The sequence below is a fragment of the Carettochelys insculpta genome, chromosome 2, assembly GCF_033958435.1.
Source record: "Carettochelys insculpta isolate YL-2023 chromosome 2, ASM3395843v1, whole genome shotgun sequence".
Lineage (NCBI taxonomy): Eukaryota > Metazoa > Chordata > Testudines > Carettochelyidae > Carettochelys > Carettochelys insculpta.
Window position 1 is genome coordinate 253324833 of NC_134138.1, and position 12543 is coordinate 253337375.

Sequence of the window (12543 nt, forward strand, 5' to 3'; positions counted from 1 at the left end):
ACACACACGCACAAACACACACCCCTCACCAAGGCCCAAGAGTACAAAGATGTTCACTCAGAAGCATGGGGGGGAAGAGAGGGGAAAGAATGTTTCCAGGTTTTTTTTAAAAATGCTTTTCAGTGCATACTCCCTTCCCAATGCTACGGGACAATTTTGTTCCTCACCTGTAAATTGGTCTTCACCTATATATACACAATTTGCCAATGTTGGCATTGCTGGGAAGTCTCAAGCACGTCTCTTGTAACTGAGGTGCCTCTCTAGGAGATTCTTGGAATCCAATTCCCAGTCTAAATTGGCAGTGGGTACATCATATTACTAGCAGATTCTTCAAAAGCTTAAGCATCCACATCTAACAGTAATTTCCTATCAACAACAAACAGTAATTTTCAGAAGGGAATAAAGGATTGGTGGATTGTTATATATGAGAAAACCAATTTACAGGTCAAGGAACAAATTGTCCCATTCTCACACCATATGCAATCCACCAATCCTGGCACTGCTGGGAATTAGCAAGCAGTAAAGAAGAGAATTGTGGGGAGGGGTGGAAATCTAGGAAGAAAGCAGATAAACTTGACTGATATGGGGGAAAAAAATCATGGTGAGTATACATTCCAGAGTAGTTTACAGGACCACTTTGGTAAGAAATGGGCTGCAGAAGAGTTTCCTTACCAGACATAACTTCAAGTTCTCTTACCCTGCAAGCTAAAGGTACAGGTGGTCCCCAACTTACGAACACATCAACTTATGACCAACCTCCAGCTCACCCTCCCCCCACACACCCCAGCTCACTTGCCCCAGCTGGGGACTCAAGCCACACGCCGGAGGCTCCCCTCCAACCCCCATGACCCAACCCCACCCCCATAATCAGCCCCAACCCCCGCAGACCTGGACCCCAACCACCCCAACTCGTGTGGCCCAGGATCACCCTCCCCCACTCAGCACACACAGAGCCCCCCACCCCCACTGCAGCACCCTGCCCCGGTGCACCCCTGTTCAACCACTCCCCCACCTGGCTCATTCTCCCTGTGGTCCAGCTCACCTTCCCATGCCTGGGGCTCTAACTTCAAGCCCTGGTGGAGTTCCCAACACCCTCCACTCAATCACCCTGATCCAGTGCACCACCCCCCGTTCAACCAGCCCACCCAGTTCAACCCCTCCCTCCAGTGGTCCCAGCTCACCCTCCCCGCCCCGTGCTTTGGGCTCCAGCTGTCAGCTGCCGGTGCTGCCACCAGCATGTGCAGGGGCTCTATCCCCCGTCAGCCCAACCCACCTCTGTTCAATCCCACCTCCACGCCCAGTTCACCCTGTTCAACGCCCCCCCAATTCCCCATGGCCCCAGCTTACACTCCCTGGGATGTGGGGCTCTGGCTTCAACCTGTGCCTTGGGCTCCAAACCCCCTATCCACCATCCCCGCAGCTCCAGCTCCAACCCCCAGGCCAGGCTCAATCCCTGACCCAACCCCCAGCTCAACTGCACCCTCCCACCACCTCTGCCGCCTAAGCCCACCCCAAGCTTAACCTCCCCGCACCCTCCCAGGACCCCAACCCAAGCCCTCTCCAAGTTACACGAAATTAAAGGTAAACCAAGGATTACAGTATAAGGGTATTTCTGACTTACAACCGAATCGAGTTATGACCAGGTGTTTGGAACATAACCTGTTTATAAGTTGGGGACTGCAACATGAAAAATTAGTTTGATGATGTACAAAGAGTTTGCAGTTCCCCAAAAGGTCAAATGGAAGTTGCTATAAGGCTTGGAAAACCAGTTTCCAACCATGTACACGTGTAGAAATGCAGCCTGATCTTTAAACTGCATGGAGGTGGGGGAAGGTAGAAATACAGGGGGTGAAACTTTTATGAATTTTCCCTTAGAGATCCTCCAAGCTTCTACTGCCATTATCTAATCTAAAAATTTAGCTTTAACCTTTTCTTAAAAACAGATCAACATAAAGGCAGTCCCTTGGCCTTTGTTACAGATGACGTCCCAGTGGGCATAATGAGTTGAAAATATGATCCAATATTTTCCTAAATCTCAGTTCAAATATTTTACCTGCTCTCAGGATATGCTACCCAGCAAAAGTCCCGAAGTCTTAGCCTATAATTTCTGAGCTGAAAGGGACAAGAAGCTCATGTTCAAAAGTTTCATTAGGCTCCGTGATCAGGACGTTCTTCGACCATGAAGGATTTACGCACGTTCCAACTTCTACGGACTTCTTTAGACAGATCAAAAAAAGACAGATTTTCCTTGGGTAAGGCTGCTGCAATCTGACTCCTCTTGTCAATAATGTTTAATAATGACAAAGAAGGCATGTATGAAAGCTCATGCTTGACTGATTCAAGAAGCTTCCAAGTTTGCCTTTTCCAACTGCTTGAAGCAGTACACATAAGCAATACAGTTATAAGATGCAAATAAAGCATATTTTGGGGATGTTCCAGAGTGCCGAGTTCTGGAAGAAAATCTGACTGCCTCTTCAACAGTTAATCTAGATACAAAGACACTCCCACCATATTGATCTTCTATGATCTTCCTTTAAGTCCATGTCCAAAACCTTGATCGAGTGCATTTTTTCAGAAGCCGAGTGCCCTCGTCAGACAGTGATGGTAGTGGCTGCCTAGTTACAGCACTCCACAAAGATCATTCTTAGTCCCAGGGGAAAACAAATTTCTGCAAGATAAACCTGCAAGATAAAACTGGCCCAGAATGCCCGTCAGCTGCTACTGTATGGCCCCATATCCTTGTACATGGTACATGAGGAAGCCCAGGTGACTAACCCAGCCCCTCTCAGTTTGCATTCATGAAGATCATGGTTACATCAGATACAAGCTTCCTCTGGTGCAAGTTCTTGGGAGAAGAGCCCACCATCTGAGCGAATGAATGACTTGTACTGGAATGGTTGTACGTAGGGATATAGTCTCTCCTTAGCAGCCCCATATAAAAAAGGAAAGCCTGAACAGGAGGAAAACAAAGCTGAGGTTGATGAGACACCAGAAAGCATAGAAGATACAGAATCTGATAAATGAATGCACTAGGCTGAATAAAATCTTTTGGTTGGTGGTACTTCTCACCTATGAGAGACACTCTGTTGAGGTCAATGAGAGTTTTAGTGCTCAAAATGACCACATCACAGAAAAGGAAGAGAGCTCTTACAGTTCACCCCAAACTCCTGGTGTGGAAGAAGAGAGAGCACTTGTCCATAAATACATTGGACCAAAGGAGACGACCTCATAAGTAGGTTGTTCAAGCTATGGTTATTATATTGTGAGAGAACAGAGACCATCTTGTTTGCAATGCGGGCCGACTGGAGAGCTTCCATGATGAACACAACTCTTTGACTAGGGATAAAAATAAACTTCTGGTCATTTATTAATAGTGCCGAAGCCCAGAAGGTCAACTGTATGAGATCTATGGTGGACTCCCTCTGAATTCTAGGCTAACTCTTGATCAGCCAACCATCAACATATAGCAAAATGTGAACTCTGCTTCTGGGGAAGGCCACAACTACCACTACACACTTGGTGAACTGGAGCATCTACTCGAATTCCACTATGTTTAGGACCCATGGCAAATCTGATAGACTGCATGGTAGAAGTGTGAATTGATAATGGGCCTGATTTACAAAAAAAAAAAATCTTAAAAATCTTCTGTGACCTTGCAAAATCTGGAATGTGAAGGGCTGCATCTTTCAAATCGAGGGCTGCTTAAAGGGATGATTAAGCCCAAGGAGACCATGCAGAACTCTGACTTCCTGAGATAGCAGTTACTTGGCTAGAATCTGTCTGCCAACACCCTTGGCTTTTGGGATCAGGATGTAGCCAGAATAAAACTCTTTTCTTCTTGACTGATGCAAAATCTCTTACCCAACCACCATCCAAAGGAGGAAGTGGACTTCTTGTTCCAACAGTTTCTCATGACAAGGGTCCACGAAGAGGGACAAGGAAGATGGGTGAGAAAACAGCACTGGCAAAAATCAGAGTGCCTACTTGAATTCCATGTTTATGAGCCAGCAGTATGAGGCAATACGGTTCCATGCACTGAGGAAATGGGACAGAATGTCATGGTAAAAAACATTTAGAAATAAAAGGTGCTTCAAAGCGACAAAATGATGAGAGGCAGACCGTTATGGCCCAAATTCTTCCTCTTTCTCCTCCTCTACAGGCATCTGGGCAACTGAGAGTAGAAACACCAAAGACTGATGGGATCTATAATGTCTACTAGATACTGCAGGTGAGTACAGGCTCCAGAAGTTCAAAAATGTCTTTAAGTCTTTAGGGTTGTGCAACAAGGTCCTGCACCATCTGCGGCACTTACTGAGGATACCCAAAGGATTGTAACCATAAGCTCCTGCCATTTATCTGGCTGTGGAACTGGTGGCACCCAGGGCTACCTATAGAAAGGCTTACAGTGTTTTTTCTCTCTCTTTTACAATGGAAGAGAGCTATGCCTGGTGCTCTGCAGGCTCATGTCCTTCAAATTGTTGCATTGCTTCCCATAGGTCACTATGATTTTAACCTAACAGTTTTGCTGCTTCATTATGTGGAGCTGGAACATAAAACAAGTCCATATTTTTGGGATCCTTCACTTTAGATGTGGGCCCTGAGTGGCTATCATCAACTAGGATCCAGGAGGAGAATGAAAGAATAGGAATTTGTAGCCCTTAGCAGGCACAAAATATATGTTCCAGCCATTTAAGCTGTAGACGGGAGAAAAATGTGGATCTGGCAGAGAGCTTTAACACAATCCATGACTGCCTCATAAGGGGAAGTGCTACTCTTAGGGGCCTGCCACTGCCAAAATACCCAAGAGGCCGTAAGTTTGTCACTTTCCCCTCTTCTGTCTGAATATCCAAATTCAAGGCCTGATGCTTTAGGAAGTCCTAGGAGGCCTTGCAGTCATCCTGGGGCAGGGCACGCTAGCAGCCATCAATACCTCATCCAGGGAAGAGGAGGTGGTGGTGGGCAAGGACTCTTCCCTTTCCACTATGTCAGTAGAAACCCAAGGGACATGCTTCTTCAGCTTAGTGTTGGCTGTTGTCGAGTGGCAAGAGTGGACACTCTCCCCACGCTCTGAACAGGACTGAGCACTCTTCATTGCCTTTGCTAACATTGCTGAGTGGGGGCTTTGCTAGCTCAGCTGAGGCATAGCTGATAACAGCACAGGAAAAAGCAGTCAAAACGCGTGCAAGTGGTGAAGGAGTGGAATTGCAAAACTGCTTTACTCAGCTTCCAAAGGACACCTTTTGGGGGTAGCGTGTGTGTTGGTGGATCTTAAGGCCAGAGAGGGAAGAAGGGCCCAAAAAGAGCACAGGAGTTTTCCCATCTAGTAAGAATAGGAAAGGGGGCTTCTCAACAGGCCTTATGGGGAAAAAAATGGTGCTGCAAAAAATCTTGTACTAGAAGCATGTTGAGAAGTCATCTTCTAATAAAGGCTGTATATTCCCCTCCAAGAATCTTCTAGAGATATGCATCACTAAAGACAGCCATGGGGTGGGACTTCCCAGGAGTGCCAGGATTGGTGTAATGAGAACAGTATGAAAATTCTTTGCTATCTGGTGTACTACAATATAAAATATTGCTTAATACACTAAAGTTGAAATAGGAGTATTTCATTAAAAAGTTTAACCACTTTTTTATTGAGTAACATTCTTTATCACAAATATGAATGTTTTCCATTACACATCAGTTTTCAATTTAAGAGTATATCCAAAAGTGTACCTGAACACAGTTTCTATAGAATTCAGTATAATTTATAATGAAAAAAAATCTTTCAGTCCTATATGCTTTTTCCCCCCAACGTGCTTCACAACCTACATGTGTGTTCACAGGAATCAATTTAGATTTTGTACATTGTAAAGGAACATAAGGTGCATGTATTTAGAATTTAGAATACATTTAGAATACTAGAATTTAGAATACATGCATATAATAAAAACACAGGGCCTCTGAAATGGTGCCACTTCCAGGATCAGGACAAAATGCAAAATTCATATAGCATTCTGAATGCCAATAGGTGTGGATAGAAATTTTTGGACAAAGGGAAAGAGCACAGGTGTAAATCCATACTGTTGTGAAAAGTGCATGATCACCTTTCATGGAGAACAGTCAGAATCTTGGTTTTCAGGGTTCCCCTGAACCATAGGACAAACAACTTATGTGTGCTGTTAAGATTTGACATTGGAAAAGATCAGCCCCTTAACCCTGAATATGAGAAATCAGTATGTGAACTCAGATGCAAGTATCTAAACAGTTGAATTATTTGAATAGCAAGAAGGATATAGCTAAAATTTGGAAATGAGGAATTCTGAAAGATCAGAATTTGATTTGGGGAACCTATTCCAACTGCAGATAACCAGAGTGTGATTAATTGTGGTTTAAATATATACCTGATGGACACAGTCATTTCACAGTAACTTTTAGCAACTTTTTGTTTCAAATTCTAATGAAGTATCAGTACATTAGTCACAAATTTGCAAGAAACTATTAACATACCATCTGTACGCTTTTTTCCAGTTCCTGAGGAATTGCAAATGTCGATGAAGGAGCCTGAGTTAGAGGCCATGCACCAGCCTGAAAGATGTGGGAGAGGGGAGAAGAAAAAAATTAGCATTCCAATGTACATTCAAAATTAGCTGCCAGAAGCATAAATAAAAAGCAATCTTCCTTTCAGGAACTGGTCCTTTTAGTGAATTTGTATGACAGATGAATAATACTAACATTTTGTCAGTTGTTTTACTCAAAGTCATGGACAGGTCACAGGCCATAAAGAATTTACAGAATCCATGACCTCTCCATGACTTTACTAAAAATAAACAGATGCAGGGCTAACTAGAAAGAAAACATGAGTTTCAAGGGGATGGTTTAGAGACAGAAAGGTATGGCAAAGGGCACAGTCTCCCACTTGGGAGCTGGTCACAGCTATGGGACTGAGGGTGCGCAGCTCCAGCTGCAGCTGGGGGGCAGCTGCACATGGTCCTGGGAAGCTCGTGTGGGGGGCGGGGGGGGGGGAAGGGAGGGAGAGAGAGGAGAGAAATACATGACTACTGCTGTAACCATGTGATGGAAGCCACAGGGTTTGGGTGCACAGCCCTTGTAGGAGCCATGACATAGCTGGGCACAGCAGTGGTGGTGGGTGTACCTCTGGAGCTGTGGGACAGGTATGTGCCACCCCAGTTGCAGCTGGGGTGTGGTAGGCAACAGCTCTCTAACATCATGAGAGGAATGCACAGTCCCTGCTGCAACTACTAGTAGAATAGTAACAAAGAGGAAGCCGTGCTAGTCTATACACTATCAAAACAAAAAGCAGTCAAGTAGCACTTTTGAGACTAGCAAAATGGTTTATTAGGTGAGCTTTTGTGGGACAGACCCACTTCAGGTCTGTCCCGTGAAAGCTCACCTAATAAACCATTTTGCTAGTCTCAAAAGTGCTACTTGACTGCTTTTTGTTTTACTAGTAGAAGCTCATTCCTGGCTGCAGCACAGTTCCTTCTACAAGCCTCTTGTGTAAGCTGCAGGACTGGGGCACAGCAGGGGGGCACAGTCATGGGGAGCACAGGCCCTGCTCTGGAGGTGACGGCTGTTGCTGGACAGGGGCACGCAGCCCAGGGGCACATTGTCCACCCTCCAAAAAAAGTACAGGGTCTTGGTTACAGCCACCCAGCCCCAGTTGCAGGACCGGGGCACACAATCCCACCCCAGTCCCAGCTTCAGCTGCAGACATCTGACACAGATGATGTCACAGAAGTCTGGTAAAGTCACAAAATCCATGACTGCCGTGACCTCTGAGACTAAATCATAGCCTTACACGTGAGTTAGAAAAAGGAGTTGTCCACCTCACTGAAATGCATACTGTTGTTAAGGTCTTTGTTTCAATATTACCATTATGCACTGCAGAGGGTAAACTATCTTTCACAAAATCTAGGAATAATAAGCTGGTTTAGATCATCAGGACTGTTCAATAGTGATATCAATTTTATAAGTTGTCAATTCCATGTGAGAAATATTCATACATAGTTACATTTTAGAAAACCTTTTGTCCTGGAAATACAAAACAAAGGTATAGATAGGAATAGATTATGCATTAGTACCTGCAGAACATATATCTGAAAACTAATTCCCAAGTCTATAACGGCATCCTGGTTTTTGATGAAATTGTTGAATTTATTGTTGAGATCTGCACTAACACTCATGTCTGTATACATTCGATGGAGCTTGCTGGTGAACTCATAACCACAGGCTTGCTGTAAATGAAACATTTTAATACATTTCATAGGTAAGAATTAGTATCTTATACACATTTTCTTAAAAATTATGAATGCATCCTCAAAACAGTACTGATTTATAGATTTCTACATTGCTAGTGTCCTATTAGCTAAAATATAATTGTGACTTTATATGTAAAATTATCTAACCTGTCTTTAGAAAGTTGCTTTTCTGTACTACTAATTTCTAAAATTTGTCTGTGCCCAATACTAACTTACAAAGTTTTGAAAGGATTGCCTTAGCTTTGATCATTGACTGGTGCTACTACAGCGTTCAAAACTCTCTCATTCGGCACTGCTGGGACCTGACTGGTGCCAAACAAAAGAATTTACTGGACTATGTGAGGTCAATATTGTCTAGCACATTATCAGCACTTGCACTGCTTACTAGGCTCTTAGAAGACATTTAGGGGGCAAATTGCAGCTAAATAACAGCACAGAACAGAGCCAGGACTGGTGGCTGCAAACAAACTTTATGGGACCATGGGAGACTTGGCCATAACCATGATAAAAGTGGTCATACAGCTAACTACAATTATGGCAGATTACAGATGTTGACGGATGAGAGAGTTCTGGATTACAGAGTTTCAACCTGTATTCTGGAAATACGGGTCAAGTGGCACATCGTACACAACTAAACAAAATAAAGAACAATTTGTATTATTTTGTAGTTATGGTGATGGATTTTGTGCGCATCAATACATGAATTTAGGAGAGCTGAGGTTGCAGATTTTCATAATCACCAACTTGCAACCCTAGCTATTAATAGCTAAATTAATTTTGGCACCATCTGCTGATACCTCTTAAATGAGACATGCTTTGACTGTTACTACTGCTATTTACCCAATTTTGAAAGAATAGTTCATATTACCTTCAATTTATTGATCATGGCTTCTTCAGAGTCCATAGACATAGACAAACCATGAATTAATCGTTTGGCCAACATTCTGGCATAGAACTGTATGAAACAAAGTAAGCAAGATATTTTCTTAGTTGTGAGACTTTTTCAAAAAAAGAATGAACACAAACATTACATATAAAGTAGTTTAGATAAGTTATATTTTTGTTTTAACTGTCACTAAATGTTGGAGGTTACCTTCTGAAAAACGTCTTTATCATCAATGTATTTGAAAACAGTAATAAAACTTGTAAGCTTATCTTCTACTTCGTTTTCTGTCATTCCTTTGGCTGATTTCTTCAGCAAGTTGTCACAGTACTTGGCCAGCTCAAGTAAAAACACAAAAAGCAAAACAAAATCTACTTATCAAGCCAGAGAACAACAGTGTTTGAAAGTACTTCCAACTACTAAATAATGGTTAAAATAGGACTGCTCAGATGACAAGTAACAAAAACAAACATCAAACCATTGCATTTTGAAACAAATGGAAAACTGGTAGCCACACCGCATAAATGCTTGTTTGCTCATGCATATTTTTGGGGACTTAAATATTTATTTTTATTTAAATACATATTTTTGAAGATGAATATTTCAGTAGTTACTATGTGTTAATAATGACTTTTGAGTTTTTTTTTTTTTGTTACTACTACAGCACACAATATTTGTTACTTACCAGCTCAGGAGCTTTGCAGATCGATTTGGGTTCCCTATAGTTTACTACTGATGTTAGAGCCTATGTAAAAACACACAATAAAGACAAACTAAGAAATAAATGAATTTTTGCTTTACTGATTTACAGAGAGGTATGAAGACACTGCTAAGTTTAGAGCAAAGACTATCCTAAATAAAACCAAGTACAGAACAGAAAAATGGACAAAAAGGGAGAGTGACAAAAACATGGAATATTACACAATAAGCAAATCCTAAGTGGTGGCATTATTAAATGAGACTAAGGAAGAGACCAAGGTGAAGAGTCAACATCACAGATGAGCAAGTCAGCTATGGAAAGTAAGATCACAAAATTATTTTCATTAGGAATACAAAGAAGGAGAAAGGATGCTAGAGGAACAGGAAGAAAGATGTTCCAAAAATACGCAGCAGGGTGAACAAACTTAAGAGTGGGAGCACAAAGGGAGCAATAAAGTGAGAAATCAGAACAGTGTATAACTTGGGTTGAAAGTACACAATGGGGAGTAAAAAGAGACAACAAATCAGATATAAATAGCAGCAAAGCCTCAATTCAGGAACATATACTTCACAGCAAATTGTAAACGGTGATATCATCTCAGGTGTCTAAAGTATTACAGGGTGAAGATCACGTGGCAGATCTTTGAAACATAATAAAAAATGAGATCTGGAGACCGTCAATGTGAGGGCAAAAAGGAAATTAATGGATTTCTATGGCTTAAGTGACAAAAGTAATAGAGTTGTCATTGTAGTATTCTAAAAAACAGTTCATATTTAAGTCTCTCAGGATGTCTCTACACTAGGAACTAACTTCAAAGTTAACTTCCAAATTAGACACTACATCAAGGTAGCCAGCAGAGTCTAAGCACATTTACCCGTAACTTTGAAGTAGGGAGCCCAACTTCAAAGTCCTTACTCCATTCCCAGGGATGGAGTAATGCCCTACTTAGAAATTTAACTTTGAAATAAGGTGTTTGTAGACACTCTACTTTGAGGTTGAACTTGGAAGTTATTTTTGTAGGGTAGACACAGCCTTATTGAAATAACTGCAACGCAACTTGAGTATATCGTATATCAAAAGAGACCATTACACCAAGCACTGTTAATTGCAAAACAATCAAGAATTTTTGGGTTACAAGCTCTTTTGCAAAGAAATCAAGCTTAAAGGCTTCCCTGTTGCACTTTACTCCTGTGATTTTAGAGTATTCCAGCAACGTGAAGTACTTTTTTCCTTCACAGGTATGTAGTACTAAAGATCAGTGCACTGCTCAGTCACGTGATATCCTTGGAAGAGAGGGGTTACGGGCCTTCTCTTGAAGAAACCTTGTTTGTATTATGTATATACAGGTTTGGGACTTGATTTTGAAGCTTTAACAAACACTTAATTGACATATTGTAGAGATAATACTTAACACCACAAACAACCATTGGTTTTCTATATCACATTATGAACTTTACAGATGAACGTCAGCCGTACAGATATGGTGTCACGCAGAAATATGGTAAACCTGTAACTCTTCAATACAATGCTTCATGTGGTTCAGCAACATCCTGATACATGACTACAACCCCCTGAAAAGCCATGTGTTAAGAACATATATGATCTGACAAGATTAACGAAACTTCTAGAGGCTTACAATTCATCCTCCAAAATAATAGTTTGGAGATATTCTAGCAATGTTGGTTGTTCAAGTAACCTAACAAAACACAGACAATTTTTGTAAATACCCCATAATGGCAAAACTATAAAGCACAGTATTGTGAGCTCCACTCATATTTTGAGCTCACTCATGAGTAAATGAAATCAGGCAAAGATCATGAATGTTTACTTAAAAAAATTATAATTACATATGTTTATTCTTCACTTTAACCCATTTCTTATTTGGTATTTAAGCTCTCAAGTTGCATCGCTTGGTGATCAAAGATACAATTGTGTAAGTCTACTCCTACTCCACCTTGTGGTTAATACTACTAATTGCAGCTGAGAATTAAGTCAAAAAGTATACTAGAATTGCAATGAGTCTTTCGCTTTTGACTTTTCTCCATTTCAAGAATATCGAAAGGCCATTTGTTAAGTATTTTTATTTTAAACCAGAACACATTACAAAGTTGTAAAGGTTAAGCATGTCTACCTGAATTTACTCTTTTGTTGAAATCCATCTATAGCACTGCCGAAGAGTCCACAACTGCTACTATGGGACATGTTACACACACACACACACACACACACACACACACACACACACAAAAGGTGTGGGTTGAAATAGTAAAACCTATTTTCCTTTTTCAAATACAGTCCCTGCTCCTGGACAAGGGCATGAAAGATTCGCCAAAAAAACTGAAAAATCCTTAAGAGAGAAGCAACAGGCAACATTGTCTCCTGTTGCAGCACTTTTTAAATTGTTTTTCTTGATTGTGCAATTTCACTCGAGACTAAAAAGATTAATGAAACTAAGTCTAAAAATTCCTTATTAAAATCACTGTGTGTGGTGCTGTCCAGAACATGAAGAGGACAAGATTCCTCTTCCCAGAGCACACAACATGAACAGACAAAACTCTCAAGACATACACATACACACAAACGCAGCTAAGCTGTGAATTAAAATTCACAGCAGCAGAAGCAAGCCTAAAGTAGTTTATAAATACAAAAACCCCTCAGCCTTTACATAAAAAAACTACAGAAACAATATAGAACGCAAC

The 12543-nt window shown here is 41.4% G+C and overlaps 1 protein-coding gene across 4 annotated transcripts in view; it reads right to left on the minus strand.

Annotated features, from left to right (window-relative positions):
* CUL2 (cullin 2) overlaps window positions 1–12543 on the minus strand; it is a 107347-nt gene that overhangs the window by 22808 nt on the left and 71996 nt on the right. For all 4 annotated transcript variants that reach the window (XM_074984985.1, XM_074984987.1, XM_074984988.1 and 1 more), the window contains 5 exons: window positions 9830–9889; window positions 9355–9483; window positions 9130–9216; window positions 8085–8237; window positions 6490–6567 (listed from right to left, as the gene is read on the minus strand). In XM_074984985.1, the coding sequence (XP_074841086.1) occupies window positions 6490–6567; window positions 8085–8237; window positions 9130–9216; window positions 9355–9483; window positions 9830–9889 (507 nt within the window). The remainder of the gene's footprint in view (window positions 1–6489; window positions 6568–8084; window positions 8238–9129; window positions 9217–9354; window positions 9484–9829; window positions 9890–12543) is intronic.